Raw genomic sequence first — 17,051 nt, forward strand, 5'->3', positions numbered from 1 at the left:
GGTAGGTCCAGCACATCGGGGTCCAGGCAGGAACAGGAGACTGGCCAGGGTGTCCAGGTAGGTCCAGCACATCATTAACAGGTCCAGGCAGGAACAGAGACAGGGTGTCAGGTACTGGCCAGGGTGTCAGGTAGGTCCAGCACATCATTAACAGGTCCAGGCAGGAACAGGAGACTGGTCAGGTAGGTCCAGCACATCATTAACAGGTCCAGGCAGGAACAGGAGACTGGCCAGGGTGTCAGGTAGGTCCAGCACATGTTGAACAGGTCAAGGGATGAACTGGACAGCATGAAGCCATGTTTTAAGTGTAACAGTTTCATTCATGTCATTAATAGCAGTACACAGATGATTAAATATTCCTGTTAGTCCATGTCAGTAATATCACTGACTGAATGTTGAATGATATGTCATTAAAGATATGTGTGACAACTTCAGACCCAGTAGCAGCTCATCGATCCTCCATGGAGGCCAGACAAGTCATCGAGCCACGGAGAGCGGTGTGGGGAACGAGGGGATCGCCAATTGCCGCTGTCTGTGTGACCTCAACGCCTCGGCCATGATGTGGACAGACGAGGGCTTCTGTTGTCCAGTTAGACACTCGTACCTCCTGCTGGGGATGGAGGTACAATATATTGTTGTATATGGTTTAGTGAGTGAGTGAGTTGGGTTTGATGCCTTTTGAAGAGTATATCCATTTTATCCGGGCGTCTCAGGTCGATGTGGGGAGAAAACCTGAAGTGACACTGGTGTTAGATGTTTCCACTAATGATCACAGGTTTCGGTTGTATCTGTTACTAAACAGTCAAACCAGAGTACAGATGGTTACTGAAAACAAACAGAATTTCGAAATAATTTGGAGCATTCATATCTGTGGTGAGTATTTGAAACAGCTTTGGGTGAAACTATCACAAACCACAGATGTGATGTGATGTGATGCAGTGTGACTTGCTGTTTGTGGCACATTCTAAGATGTTTCGGTAAAAGATCCAAGGTGCTGACAGTACTTTATCAGACGATAATGTGCACTTTTTGCATTACGTCGACGTGTATTGGCGTCACTGCGCCATTCTAGTCTGCCCCATCATAATCGAACAATTTTGCATTACGTCACAATGTAAGCGACATCACAATGCATGTCAGTTGTCATCGCCTCGTACAGACTCCTACAACTACTCCATTGCATCGATTTATTGGTTTGCAGTTGCTTCACGCAGATAACATCACTGGTGGATTCATTACGTTTATGTTTTCCTACGATTAAAATGTCTCAATTCGACTCACGGGTTTTCAGTTACACGGTAACATTCGCAATGTTAACATTCCCACAATGCAATCGTGAAAAGTCGTTTGACTACTCAGCTTCATCTGGATGTACTGATCTAAACTTACATTGGTAGTAGAAATGCGACGTTCATATTGCCCCAATTGGTTTACGTTAATCACAGATGTAATTAAAATAATTTAGAGAAAATATTTAATCCGAACGTAAACCATCATCAAACTGTTTATCATTTGTTTTTTCTGGTAACGTTCGTCTTAACGTAGGGGGGCAAACACATTAATAGAACAGCTCACCAGTTAGTCCTGTGCGAAGATTCTTAATTTAGGTCACCGACACCGTCGTTTGTTTTCTGCCTTAAATTAATCGTAATTATTCTTGGAAAGTATTAAATTTGGCATCTTAGAAAAGAAATACAGTTCGCTCTACCACCATGTATAGTGTAATAAAGCACACTTTCGCCCTGAACTATTATAACGTTAAAGCACTCAGAAGCGAGTGTCCTCGTGCTTTAACTATAACAGTTCAGGGCGAAAATAAAGGGCCACTTTTAATGCCAGTGCGCATAACAGGAAATCTCTTTTTGGATGATAACATAGGTTGTTGATTAGTTTATGGGTCCAGGACAAATGAAGCTGAACTATCTTTGCATTCATGATAGTGTTCAGGAAATTATTCGGGAATGACTTATTAAACAATAAATTGAAATGACATAATTGCTGTGATGTTTTATGTTTTGGATCATCAAAAGATATGGGCACACATATTTTCACAAAGGCACACCAGAATACTTGTCTAGTGCCCACTGTCACCTTTAAAAAATGCATTTTTACCCCTGAATGTGATGTGATGCAGCGTGATGTGATGAAATGTCATGTTATGTCATGATGTGTTTTGTGATGTCATGTGATGCAGTGTGATGAAATCTGATACTCTATGCCCAGGATGGCCGGATACTGTTCATGGATCCCGTGGTGAAAGGACAGAAGTACATGGAGTTCAAAGCTTCAAAAGATCCAGTATGTACACAAGACACATGTATTGTAACCTCTCACTACACCAGTTAGCATCAGTCAAGTTTGGTTAAATAGTTTCACTTCATGATGTGCCAGGCTAATGAATCATGACTTATGTGTCCAGCCTCTATTAACTCCTCCACATATTCAGTGAATCGGACCATATCCCGTCGTGAATTCATGAATTCAATTTGCTGTTCATCGGCACAAGAATTGAATATTCAAAAGAAGTACATTAATGGAGAGTGTTTTATACTTGAACTCATCTGTTATTTATCAAAGTGAGATATGCAAAATGGAATATGTACAAGCCTTGCAGTACGGGTACTTTGTATCAATTTGCCAAGGGCATTTTCGGAACAGTGAACCAAAACATTAGGGCTATAAGGCGCATTGTCATGATGTTACATTCATTATGCTATATTGTGTATTGTGTTGTTATTGAATATGAATAATTCATCCACTGCTGACTGGTTATTGTATTTGCCAATAAATATTTACCTTAATTACCCTATATTTGAATAATTCATCCACTGCTGACTGGTTATTAGAAAAAATTTGCCAAATAATATTCACCTTAATTACCCTATATTTAGTGATATATTGTATTCACATCCAGCTCCGGAGAGAAATGGGCCAGTAAATCTCCACAGTCACTGGCCTGACTGGCTAGTGAATTTTCATGGGGTCATTTTGTTTTATATATCCCTATCTCCTCGAAGCGCTGTTTAAGGTATAACACAACACACTTTTAAATAATGCACGATTATGGCCTGATAAAAATGTTCATCATATTAGCAAATTAATGATGAAACCTGTGTCTACATTAAAATTTTGGACTAGTGAATTATTTTGTGGGCTTAGTAACTTTTAGGAGGCCGCATAGCTAGCCCGACTGTTTACATAATTGCTCAAAATTTGGTAAACTGTTCCACACACTGTTCACATCATATTGTATTTGGTTCCATACTATTCACCCAGCAGGTGAAATGGAACTCTAAAATGGATGAAACTCAACTTGGGTTGTTTAGGTTGTGCATTTAGTAGAGACGTATGAGCATTATCGGATACTGGATCAAGTTGATATTAGACTTTTGCATCACATTCTTTGCTTAGAGATGCAGATACAGATCTGGAGCCTCCCGACCTGGCTTCCTGATGCATGAGGTCTATACTCTATGCCCAGGATGGCCGGATACTGTTCATGGATCCAGTGGTGAAAGGACAGAAGTACATGGAGTTCAAAGCTTCAAAAGATCCAGTATGTACACAAGACACATGTATTGTAACCTCTCACTACACCAGTTAGCATCAGTCAAGTTTGGTTAAATAGTTTCACTTCATGATGTGCCAGGCTAATGAATCATGACTTATGTGTCCAGCCTCTATTAACTTATCCACATATTCAGTGAATCGGACCATATCCCGTCAGTGAATTCATGAATTCAATTTGCTGTTCATCGGCACAAGAATTGAATATTCAAAAGAAGTACATTAATGGAGAGTGTTTTATACTTGAACTCATCTGTTATTTATCAAAGTGAGATATGCAAAATGGAATATGTACAAGCCTTGCAGTACGGGTACTTTGTATCAATTTGCCAAGGGCATTTTCGGAACAGTGAACCAAAACATTAGGGCTATAAGGCGCATTGTCATGATGTTACATTCATTATGCTATATTGTGTATTGTGTTGTTATTGAATATGAATAATTCATCCACTGCTGACTGGTTATTGTATTTGCCAATAAATATTCACCTTAATTACCCTATATTCGTGATACATATTGTATTCACATCCAGCGTGTGAAATAGCCACTGGCCCACTAGCCCGTGGCTAGTAAAAATTGGGCCAGTAAATCTCCACAGTCACTGGCCTGACTGGCTAGTGAATTTTCATGGGGTCATTTTGTTTATATATCCCTATCTCCGACTTGTTAAGGTATAACACACTCATGCATGATTATGGCCCGATAAAAATGTTCATCATATTAGCAAATTAGTGATGAAACCTGTGTCTACATTAAAATTTTGGACTAGTGAATTATTTTGTGGGATAGTAACTTTCAGGCATAGCTAGCCCGACTGGCTAGCAAAATTTGGAAACTGTTTCACACACTGTTCACATCATATTGTATTTCTGTTCCATACTATTCACCCAGCAGTAAATGGGTTGTTTGAGTACTTTTAGAAGTAGGAATATGGATCAAGACATGGTGATATTGACATTCTTGTACCGTTGACACTCTTGCTTGACAACGGTACAAGAATCTGTATCGAAACGTCGCATTAAAGATTGTATCCAAGTTCCATATTGTAACACAACTTGGGTTGTATAAGTATTCCTAAGGGAGCTGAGCATGTCATTTAAGTGAAAACGTAAAACTTTAAAATTGTGTAATAATTATGTGTCACCAGGAACAAGCTTAATGATATGATACAGCACAATGTGAATATGAATTTGTTATAACCCTGTCACTGAATATTGTGATGTCACCAGATTGAGGACATGAAACACGACCCCTCCCACGACTCCCTGATAACGCTGTGCTCCCTGAAGGAGCTGATGCAGATACAGATCTGGAGCCTCCCCGACCTGGCTCTGATGCATGAGGTCTACTGCTCTCCGGACCTCGCACACTACGCAAGAATTGTGAGACCCCATACGTTACTGCTCATCTCAACAGCCCTGTTTTAAGATGATGAACCGTGTTTTTGACACCAGCAATACAGATTTTAGAGCAGGCAATCTTGATTACCAAACCACTTGTGAAGATAGTCATAGGTTGATTACTGTTATTTTGCCGCAGTGATATTTTTACACTTAAATAATCTTCCCTTTTCGAACTGGTGCACAGATCAACATTACAGGGTAACAGTAAGGGCAGATAACTCTGTATTTGTAATCACTGTTCATGCAAGCTATTCTCACTGTGAGCATTATGTATATAAGCAAATTGCACTGTATAGTAGCAGGCAAAGTACATATATTACTCAACAGAAGTGAGACAACTCTTGAATTTTTTTCATAAATATGACTGCAGTTAATCTATCATGGCCAGTGAGTATTTCAATATTTTGCCTTCCAGTTTCAGGTGTTATTTAACATGTTTTGAACAGTATAATATACAGAACATTTAGATTTCTGTCAAATGACCAGAAATTTTGTATGAAACTATTTTTTCTGGACTGTGGGCATTCTGTTACGTGTCCTTGTCTCTCTGTCTTCAGAATATGACGTTCTTGACTGGCCACAAAAGTGGTTGTGTTAACGACTATAACTTGACACCAGCCGAGGATCTGGGGATGTACAAAGCTAAAGGTGATTGTGTGGTTACATTATCAAGTCAAGGGGACGATGAGGTAGCCTAGAGGTTAAAACGCCAAACCAAAGACATGGGTTCAATTCACATGTGTTAGAAGATGTAAAACATTCACTCACTCTTGTCAATTATAGTTTTAAAAAAACACATTTACACTAAAACGTCAGTCACACACAGTTCTTCCCAGAAAAATTGAAGCCATAGTGGCTGAGTGGGTTAGATGGCTGACTTTGTGTGCTGGCCGTTATGTGCCTGACTTTGTGTGCTGGCCGTTATGTGCCTGACTTTGTGTGCTGGCGTTATGTGCCTGACTTTGTGTGCTGGCGTTATGTGCCTGACTTTGAAAAGTACTAGAATTGAGTACTTTATTCTGCAAGTGTTACTTTAAAGTGTCATCACAAATACAACATATGTTTTATTTGACCAGTTTCTAAAAGGGATTGTGTGTTCATTGTCATAGACGGTTTTACATTTTCCAGCCGTTTTACAAGGTGGATGTTTTGTCTGAATATTATTTGACTGTGTGACCTTGTTTCCTCAGCTGTCCCTGAATTTGCGGAGGTTGTAGACATCTACAAGCGTCCCGAACACAATGAAGCCATCATAGCTCTAGATGCTTGCCAGACCATGAAGATATTCTGTTCATGCAGGTACAAACATAGTCAAACTTTGAGCCTCGGATAAAATTTTACCTTTACATTATTTTTAAAATGTGTATTTCTCTCACTAACAGTGTATTTGTTTGCTGTTATATTTCTTATTCCACAAATAGTACATCTATATGAAAGCCTGGAAATATTTGATTCTGACAAACTATTGATTGATATTATGAGCAATACCCATGCCTTCTGGATTCTATGACCGCCTCCGATGATGTGGTGTAGTGGTTAGAGCTGCGTCTGCCTGGAAGCGGAAGGTTGTGGTTCGATCCCCGACCGCGTCCTACCAAATGACTTTAAAATATGGTCCCTGTCCGGCGCTTGGCATTAATGGGTACAACAAGGACTGGTCGGCTCGGAGTCAGTATAATGTGTCTGAGTGGGGTATTCATGCTTCACTGCGGCATGATATCTCAGTGAGCTAGCACTATAAAACCAGCTTAAGTCTGGGCTAGTACAAGCAGCCACACATACACATGCATGCATGTTGTCATATGAGCGAAATATTCGCAAGTACGACGTTAAACCCCACCTTCTGGGTTCTATGTAAAAAAGTCAACATATTCAAGGACCTCGAACTCCTGATCCATTTAGTTACTGTGTGTGACCAGCATATGTTTATGGGGACCTTTTCGCCCCGAATCCTCAAGTGTTACCTTTTATATATCAAACAGTAATTGGCTCTACATCAGCTTTGTGATGCAGGTTTTTTTTACTTCTATTTGCTTGTTTCCAGTGATGAAGGTGCTGTCAAGATCTGGGATGAGTTCCGGGTTCTGCTGACGGAGATTACGTTGGACAGTTCACTCAGTGCGGCCTGTTTCCTCAACGACTGCGGGGACATGGTCGTGGGCTTCAAGAAACACATGTTTTACATCGACCATACCAAAGGTTGGTGGCAATCACTGGATAGAGGCAATGAGATGAAATGTTGCATGCAGGATTACTGCACTTTAGTAGCAATGTGCATGCATGTGTCTGTGTCTGTGTCTGTTGAGCTTGTCAGGACTAATGCCTGTTTTATATTGCAAACCCACTCAGATATAATATACTGACTCTGTACCCTTCTTTTATCCCCTTAATGCCTATTGCCAGGCAGGGAAACAACAAGTACCATCTTTAAACATGTTTAGGGTTGACATGGCCTGGGATCTAGGCACCAACCTTGTTCTCTCAAGCAGAGTCAAGAGTCCATAATGTTCCGCTAACAAGACCATGGAATATTGTGGACCTGAACTGAGTTTGGTTTTACCAAACTTTTTAGCAATATTCCAGCAACATCAGACAAGAAATGGGCTTCATTGTGTTCATGTGGGGTTCGAACTCAGGTCTTGGAAGAACAACCATTAGGCTACCCACACCCGAATATATGTGGAAGAACAAATAAAACATTTTAACAAATTTATTTGACAATGTATTTCTGTTTCAGTTTGCCCATCTCTGACCCCTCCCGAAACAGAACCAGACACGTTTGATCAAGGTGGGTGACCTTTCTCAGAACAGTATTTACAAGATACATATATGTTAGCTTCATGTAAATTAGTAAAGGGCTGACAAGGCACAAACAAAGCAGAAACGATTATAACGTAGTTCAATAACTGTTGATCATAACAGTGGACTGACTGACTCATGCTAGGTGACAAAGAACTGATTCAAAAGGACCTACCGGTACTTATCTAATGTGTCCAACAAGGGTGTCTTGAGCTTGTTTTACCACACTTCTAATTTCACACAAAACATACTGCAACACAAATTGAAATACATTTTATGTGAATATGTCAAAAACAGGTAGGATAATATAAAATTAGATTGAATACCTAAACCCTGTACCACAAAGCGATTTTAGCGCTAAGATGTTCATAACTGACATAGGGATAGGATAGTTGTGGTATGTAGTATGTCTGGAAAAGGAATTCTTTTCAATCATTATCAGTAGACATTTGGAAATAATTACATGTACAGTTGCTGAAAATTCATCATGTGAAACCTCACACTTTGAATAAGGTTTCAGTTTTGGTTAGGTCTTTTAAATCTATAGGTAACCGGGATCTATATTGAATATTGATCAACTGTCTTTCGTTAGTAGAAGTTAATGGCTGGATGCTGTGGCAGCCCTGTGTACATAGCTGGAGAATATATGCAGTACATGTGGTCAAGGGGAGACAATTCTTACAGGGCTTACGCCTTCTTGAATGGTTGTTAGATGTACTGTGTCACAGTGTTCACATGCGTGTAGAGAAGAATATTCTGACATTATTCCTGCCTGGCTGTTCATTGCAGAGTCGTTTGTGTATGAAGATCCTGCCGTTATGTACGAGGGAGCTATGGGTAATCCTGACCCCATCACTCTCGCTAACTATCTGGTGAGTAACACAATATCAGATTGGTTGGTTGGTTGTTTAACACTACACGCAGCGATCTTCCAGCTATATGGTGGCGGTCTGTAAATAATCAAATTTGGACCAGACAATCCAGTGATCAACATCATGAGCATCGATCTACACAATTGGAATATGATGACATTTGTCAACTAAGTCAGCAAGTCTGACCACCCAACCCCGTTAGTTGCCTCTTACGACAAGCATGGGTTACTGGAGATCAATTGTAACCCGGATCTTCACTGGTAACACAAAAATAGAAAGACATTTTTAACCTCAATGATTTTTGTCTTCCATTAACCTGTCTCACATTGAATATCAATAGAGTTTCTTGGAAAAAAATGTATATTTAGTTGGTTTCCTTCAGTATCTTTTGAAATATTGATAAGAGCAGGCTAACACTTATTTTAAAATTATAAAACAGTGTACTACAGCAAGACAACTTTATCGCGTGTAATTATTGGATTGTGCTGGTTGCTTCAGGTGCCGTATGAGCTGGAGTTCTCTAAAGACTTCCTGGAAGGAAAGCTGCAACTTGACCCCATGAAGGCCAAGAAAGAAGAGGTAGGTTTGTTGGCGATATAATTATGTGCTGTATTATTTTGTAACTAAATACCCCAGTGGTGATCAAGGGAAGTGTAGATCCACATTGCCTAGGTCATCTTCCTCTAGAACCTTATACAGCAGATTCCAGCACCCTTTGCTGGTCGTAACAGGTGACGTAATGCATCGGCTGCTGAGAGTTTTGACTGACTGCTTGTCATTGCATCCTGTGGCATGGATTGTTGCACTCATTTCATTTACAGGATTGTCTGGTCGATTGGGAAGGATGACAACATATGAATAAACACTTCTATATTACGGTTAGAGCGATGTTTCTATGTAGGTTTTAAAGCCGTTATTAAGCAAGTGACAATTTTTGATTGCTATGGTTCATAGTAGATGCTCTCACTGTAATAAGGAAGTTGTTCGTCCATATATTGTCATCCTTCCTAACTGATCCAACTTCTAAATGCCTCTGAAAGAAGTTAAGTTGTCTGGTTGAGACTTGATTATTTACTTGTTGCTGTAATATAGATAAAATGTTTGTAAATATGGTGAGAACAGAAACAATTTGTTATGGATAGACAAGTTCTTTATTGAATACGTGCAATGTTTCGGTGTAGATGCTACCACCATTATCAAGCAAGTTATGTAAGTAGATGATAACGATGTTAGCATCTTCACCAAAATGTCGCATCCGTTGCAATAAAGCAGTTCCACATAAGAATTGTTCCTGTTCGTTATACCAGCTTCTAAATACCACTCAAAGAGTCTGTAAATAATCAAGTTTGGACCAGTCAGTGAGCCTAAGTTAGTCACCTCTTACGACAAACATGGGTTACTAAAGATCAATTCTAACCCGGATCTTCATGAAGTTATATGGTGAGAAACAACAAGCAAGCTGTCTTCTCTACAGTCATCGTTGTCTTCTACCTGCTGTTACCTGGTTGTGTTCATACTGAGCTAGTTAGCATTTTTGTAGTTAAATCAGATCTATGGGTGTCATACTTTTAATGTTCAAATTCAGTGAATTAGTTCTAATTCTGTAACAATATATTCCCAGGGCCCATTCACTGACACACCTCCATTTATGTTGTTTTTTAATAGCATGACAAGGAAAATAGCCATTAAATGAAATAACACCCAGACAGAAGCAATCTTTCTGTTCAGACTATAAGTCTGAAGTCTATATGTTAAAGATTGGGTGTAAAAGCACATTGTACAAGAGGTAATAAATGTTCCAGGAATCAGAAGAAGAGTCTGAATTCTCCATGGCACCTACTGAGATCTATTTCTCCCCACCGGACACCCCCAAACCCCTCTCAACCCTTGACCTAACACTGGGGTCAGATGTCAGCAAATATGACCTCGTCAAGCACATGGAGAAGACGATCCAAATACTCATAGAACGAGGTGACGTATCTTTCATGAATGTTGAGTTGTTGTCATCATCTTAATGCTGTTTCATGTTTGATAATAAATAATCCTAAATAAACAGTATTGACTGACCTTTCAAAGTTTGCAATAGGTGGGGGGATGGGCTAGGATTTTTTACAGCAGTATATTTTTGTGTTCTTCCAGATCTACCATTTTTTTCTCTGAAGTGTAAATACTTTCACACCTTGCCTGAAGCACATAATTTTTTCAGAATATCTTCGAGCAGTGAAATCTGACGAAGAATGACATTTTTCAAAAGAATCACTGACTTGCACCAGATTGTCAAATAGTTGGCCCTAGTAGTCAGATCAGGTGTCCTGTTCTTGCATGATTTAAGAAACACTCTTATACTATACTTTTCATAACATAAGTAATCTGTTTAGGAAGAGTTCAGTTCCAAGGACACATGTTCCCAATTATATGATAGGATGAGAATGGTGTAGAATAAGAACCCTTCGGGGCTCAGGAGGCAGCTGAACCTCAACAAATCATTAACAAGATGTCTGCAGATGAAGAAGAATAAGATGCTGATGGTTTCGATGATAGCATGTTTGAGATGTCTAGTAACATGAAATGTATGGGTAGGGCTAACATCCAAATGATTATGATAGAGGATTTCATATCTTAATCTCTGTATTCAGGAAGTAATTTTCTAATATTTAGACATGAGCTGTCTTTTGCAAAAGCTGCTTATTTAGCACATGTACATGAAAGCAGTATAAGCATACAGTTAAACGTTCATGTTGGGTCACAACCTTTTATTTTGTCTTTAAGTTTGAAAACTAAAAGAAACCTCAGACATTTTAGCCATGGTTTTGTATTTGATTATGTTGCAGATTCAAAACTCACAAATGTAAACAAAACTTACAACTGTCTGGCGTGTGAACTTATCTACAAATTTTCATATCAATGTTTAAAGTTTCTTGCAACTCGACATACCAGAGGGCCTTCATAACTACTTTATGTATTTGTAAGACATGTTATTGACATTATCATTATTATCTAAATTAAAACAGTTAATAGTTACCTTTGCATATGGTGCGAAAATCGGTCCCAAGTCTTGGTATTTGAAATGAACTCCCCACAATAATAGCATTGTAGATAATGATAAAGCTAAATGACAAAACTGGTACTCAGATAGCCATATTTAAATATGCTGTACGGTTGAGAGCAACATCGAGCATGACTATTTCAGCAACTGCCCCTGTGTATAGACGAGAGAGGACTCCGCAAGAGAGACCACCCAGCTCTGTCAGAGACTCCGCTGGTACACACATAGTTATTTCATGTAGTCGTAGTCTCATCGTAATTCCCTAAATTTTGATAACCTATAGAATTGCATAACTGCCAGTAGTGACATTCACCACAGTTGCCCAAGTGCCACAGTTTACTGTGCAGAATTGCATCCATGAGATGCTCCAGAAATCTAAGAATCCTTGGTTTTAACCAGAGACCATGAACCTGATTGTGTTTGTTGGGTTTCCAGCACCATACATGATAGTTTAGTTTCTACATACTTCAGGCCAGCTTGGCTGATTCTAGCAGTAACTTTGGAACAGTCCACACGAGTTTATAGAGAGTTCTTAGTTTGTATTTAAACATATGATTTCAGGATTTAATGCCAGTATATATACTTTTGAAGACTATTCACAAAGCAGGAAAGTTACAGGTTCATCAGCACTTGAACTTACATTGTGCACTATTGCTCAATCTCTGAAAAACATATTTAATGTCTGGTGTATATTTTAGTGAGCCGTTCACCCATATCAGTCTTCTAGTGCCCAGGTTATGATAGCGAACACTGTATTCATTCATTAGCTGGAGTAAAATACCTTGAATGGTCTGGAACTAATGTGGCAAAAGGTGTGTGGTAGGTAGCCCAGCAGTTAAAGTATTTGCTCATCACCCAGAGTCTGGGTTTGATTCCTCACATCACTACAATGAGTGAAGCTCGTTATTTGAGTCTTCTTCCAGGAATATCGCTGAAAGTAGCATAAAACAAAACTCACTCATACATAATTTCTGCTGGCACCTTCAGTGCATACCCTATACATATTATCTTTGTCTTAGCCTATTTTTTAGCTTCTTTAGTGCAGTCAGATATTTCTTTATGTTTATTTCTAAGAGGTAGGGGATATTACATACCGGTATGTTACAGTGTCATCTTGTACGTTATTATTGTTAACTTTCCTCTCAGTTTAGATGGCTTAACACAGTTTAAGAAGCAGATTTCTGTTGTAGACATTGTACAGTAGACTTTTTCCTTTTAACATTTCTCTTTCAGTGAATTTATTCTTATCATAGAGATATAGTTATTTTTTGTTGTTGCTATGGTAGGACTTATAGATATTTTTAACACAGTTTTACACATTTTAGACATTGTATACTACCCATCAAAAGTTTAGACTCACTAGTGTAAATGTAGCCACTTACTTGTCCACTGTTCTAAACTAGCTTTTTGCAAAATATTCCATACTGTTTAAAGGTACTGTTTAGTTATGAACTGGTGTATTGTAAAACATATTCGTAACATTGAAAAGATTATTGTCATGAGTTCAGTAAATGATTAAAATCTGTGAAAATTGGCGAATTCTTAACAAAACTTTACACCAAAACGCATCTGTTCACATGCACGACATTTGCTCTTGCCTTTCGCAATTTGAAGCATCATCCTTGTGCAATTCATCTGCATAAGGTTTTCAGTTGGTTCCCCCAAGTTGGTGGAGAAATTCATCTTCGATGTAACCACATACATATACATAACATATAGTGAGTGCTTTAAGTGAGTCTAAACTTTTGATGGGTAGTATATATAAAAATATATAGTAACAATTCTCATAACAGATGAAGAGAAATGGGATAGCAAATTCTTTTTAAACAAGTTGGATGTTGATGGCATGGTTGTAAATTTTCTTGAGGAATTGACAATAGACAGGGAACTACAGGGATAGAGTAATATTTTTAAAGTGTATTACAAGACACAGCTATCTAGGTTAAACTTGAATGTGGCAGATTGCCCTGTTTTGGGTTTTTTAATTGACCTTGAAAATTGTCATCGTCCAGCTGACATAAACACAAGAGACAACTATTGCATCATTTTCTTAAGGTATATTTACCAAAATTTCAAAATTTTGTTATTTTTCATTTTTCATTTTTTTAAAATTATTCTACTAAAGTTCTGAAGGACCTTGAAGTTTTGTTATAATGCTGGCCCTTTTGAAAATTCACTGGCCTCGGGCCTCCAGACTGGTGGAAATTTCAAACACTGTGTCTATGCTTAACTGTGCCATGGTATGTCAATGGCTAGCACTATTAAGCCTGCATTTGTCTGGTCTAGCAAGGACCGCCTCCGTGGTGTAGTGGTTACAGCGTCCGCCCGGAAAGCAGAAAGTCACGGGTTCAATCCCCGTCGGCATCATACCAAAAGACGCTAAAATGTGGTACTTGTTGGTCCCTACCTGGCGCTGGTCGGCTCGGAGTCAGTATACTGTCTCTGAGTGGGGTATTCATGCTTCACTGCGGCATGGTATCTCAGTGAGCTATCGCTATAAAACCAGCTTAAGTCTGGGCTAGTACAAGCAGCTGCACATACACATACACATGCATGCACGTCGTCATATGAGCGAAATATTCTCAAGTACGACAATAAACCCCATGTCACCTCACCTGGTCTAGCAAAGAGCAGCACTGACAATGAAATAATTATTGTATTAAGATCACTCAAGGTAACAGTATCACATTACCGATATATGCACTGCATTTCTGAGCTGAGGAAGAATAGTTCTGTTTATTATTTGTGTCTATTCTAATCTGTTTACAGTTTTTGGTTCATTCAGCACCTAATTTCAGGCAAAAAGAAGAAACATCGGAGAAGAAAAAGAACCATCGTTGTCAGTGATGAAGAGACCGGACAAGGAGGTGGAGAAAAGGGAGATAACTCCTATTGAGTTCCCTGTATTTGGCAGCTCCCCTGGCCCCACCCCCTCCCCCTCCACACCCTCCACACCCCTGTCTGCAAGTGGTGCTGAAGACTCAGAGGTGAGACTGCCATGTTGAAACTTATTTTAAAACAGATGCTATTCAGAAATTGCTAAGGATCACCATTATAAAAGGTAACATATTAAATTGTGTGTGTCTGTTTTAAATAGCAAAAGACCATGTTGTGTGAAAAAATATTTTAAGTCTGTTATTTGCCAACATACAACATGTGACCAATGAATGAATATCCAGTCAAAACTGAAAAGTAAAAGAATCACAAAAACAAAATTCTTTGTCCATTATCAGGTCCAACTCTCAGAAGCACTTATGTGATCCATTGATATGACTGCTTGGGTTGAAGCCTGGTGTTTGGCTGGCCATTACATGCAGACAGTGGTCATGTTTTAAGTAGCCATCAACAGCCCTGACAAGATTATGCGTTAATGTCCATTAGGATGAAGTCCAATTTTACCAGAAAGTTTTCACTGTATTGCCCAGCTGCCATTGTGCGTTGCCATAGGTCACAGAGATCTGTTCTTCCAGATGTACTGGTCCCACCAAAAGTCATGACTGAGAACCCTACATTAGAATAATAATGGCTTTCTCCTTGTTTTTGCCACACTCGGTCATGACACTCTGTGAATATTAATTCATCAGTGAAAGTACTGGAGACTCGTTATTGGTCTGCCCAACTGATGTGACCTTCAGTCTGATCCAAAAGTGTCTGCTCCTCTGTGACCAGAGAGGTGGTCAAGTTCGCTGACTTGGTTGACATATGTCATCGGTTCCCAATCGTTGCTCATGCTGTTGATCACTGGATTGTCTGGTCCAGACTCCATTATTTACAGACCGGCGCCATATAGCTGGAATATTGCTGAGTGCGGCGTAAACCTAAACTCACTCACTCTCTGTGACCAGAGACCAGCCTCATGGAAATGATTATTCACTGAGCTGAAACGTTGACCTCACTGGCATTCTTCAGGTCATTTCTGAGTGACCTCTATCAGTAAGATGCCCTCTGTTTACTAAGTACTAATATCATGCCCTCTGTTTCTTTAGGGTGAAGGCCAAGTCCGAGCCACGTCCAGACCAGATGTTGCCCCTGCTTTGACACATGAACAGAAACTACAAGGTGAGTTCATCAAGTTATACAGATATAGTGACAATATCCTCTTAAGACAGTATTCATGATTTATAAAATATGTACCTGTAAGTGTTAAGTCAAACAGTGTAAAACAGTGATTTGGGGATGTATCTGGACTAACATTATAATGTAAAAACATCAATGAAAGAAAAAAAACCCTCCTTAATCTTCAACCTGCATATCAATAGTGAATTGACATTAGAGAGATGTTTATGAAATTTAATACTTGCTTTTGTTAGTTAAATGTTTACTATGTGTGCATTCCACACTGATGGTGACACTGGTTCATGGTTGCCGTGTGAGCTTACTAAAACCTGAGTATAAACCTCATGCATAAAAACTTATCAAATACACTGCTAATTAAATGATCAAAGTAAAACATGTTTGCCATTTGCATGTAATGTTTTTCATAACCTCTGTGATATTATTATAGCTCTTATAAAGGCAAGAGTCGATGAAATTTTGCCACCTCCACCACCAAATGATCCCTGGGCGAAACTGGTTAAAATATTTGGTAATGAATGTACCAGATAGACAGTTATAGAGAGAGTAGACCATTTTGTTGAACCTGTTCTGTAGGAGCATTTTGAGTCATAGTTTATATGTGTACTGACAGTAGATACTCATCTTTGTAGATACAGTAGGCAGTAATTATTTGTAGAAAATAAACAGATCACTGATGAGAGAGGTGCTGGACATAGGCTTTGGTCAACTGGAAGTTTCATTCAGGTCAATCAAAGCTAGGGTCATGAGAGCCCCATATGAGGGTTCATATAAGGTGCCACAATCCCTGTGCAGAGTTGCCTCCCTTGCACAAGCCAGGATCCTATGATTGTTGGTTGGAATCCTGGTTCACCCCAATTATGCAGAGTTGCCTCCCTTGCAGAAACCAGGAACCTATGATTATTGGTTGGAATCCTGGTTCACTCAAACTATGCAGAATTACCTCCCTTGCACAAACCAGGAACCTATGATTGTGTGTTGGAATCCTGGTTTATCCAGTTATTTATCTTGGTTTGTCAGCACCATGCATGTGCCCATGGATTTTACCGAAGTGGTAAATGTCTGAGACCTGTGTTATGTTGTTGTCAAGACACAGACACATTATTATGTTATTAGGACAACTGGAATACTGGTCAAAGACGCATGATACCCAAACCCACTCACTCATTCAAAGCCTGTGTTAAGGCTAAAAAATTCTCAGTACAAATGACAAAGCTCTTAGGTCAGAAATTGAAAGCGTTATTATATCTAGCAAACTCCCTCAGTTGTAGAAAACAACTGACATGACAA

General features: G+C 39.2%; 1 protein-coding gene across 1 annotated transcript; it reads left to right on the forward strand.

Annotated features, from left to right (window-relative positions):
- The first annotated feature begins 207 nt into the window (after positions 1 to 207).
- LOC124279620 lies at positions 208 to 15,746 on the forward strand. The gene is made up of 13 exons (XM_046715464.1): positions 208 to 242; positions 436 to 622; positions 3,482 to 3,556; positions 4,797 to 4,949; positions 5,528 to 5,618; positions 6,161 to 6,269; positions 7,015 to 7,169; positions 7,708 to 7,758; positions 8,559 to 8,641; positions 9,140 to 9,220; positions 10,444 to 10,612; positions 14,486 to 14,674; positions 15,674 to 15,746. The coding sequence occupies exons 2-12, from the start codon at positions 557 to 559 to the stop codon at positions 14,581 to 14,583; spliced, it is 1,131 nt and encodes a 376-aa protein (XP_046571420.1). The 5' UTR covers positions 208 to 242; positions 436 to 556; the 3' UTR covers positions 14,584 to 14,674; positions 15,674 to 15,746.
- Positions 15,747 to 17,051: the final 1,305 nt, after the last annotated feature.

This window comes from Haliotis rubra, unplaced genomic scaffold (genome assembly GCF_003918875.1).
Source record: "Haliotis rubra isolate DU_JTF1 unplaced genomic scaffold, ASM391887v1 Scf253, whole genome shotgun sequence".
In the NCBI taxonomy this organism is placed as follows: Eukaryota; Metazoa; Mollusca; class Gastropoda; order Lepetellida; family Haliotidae; genus Haliotis; species Haliotis rubra.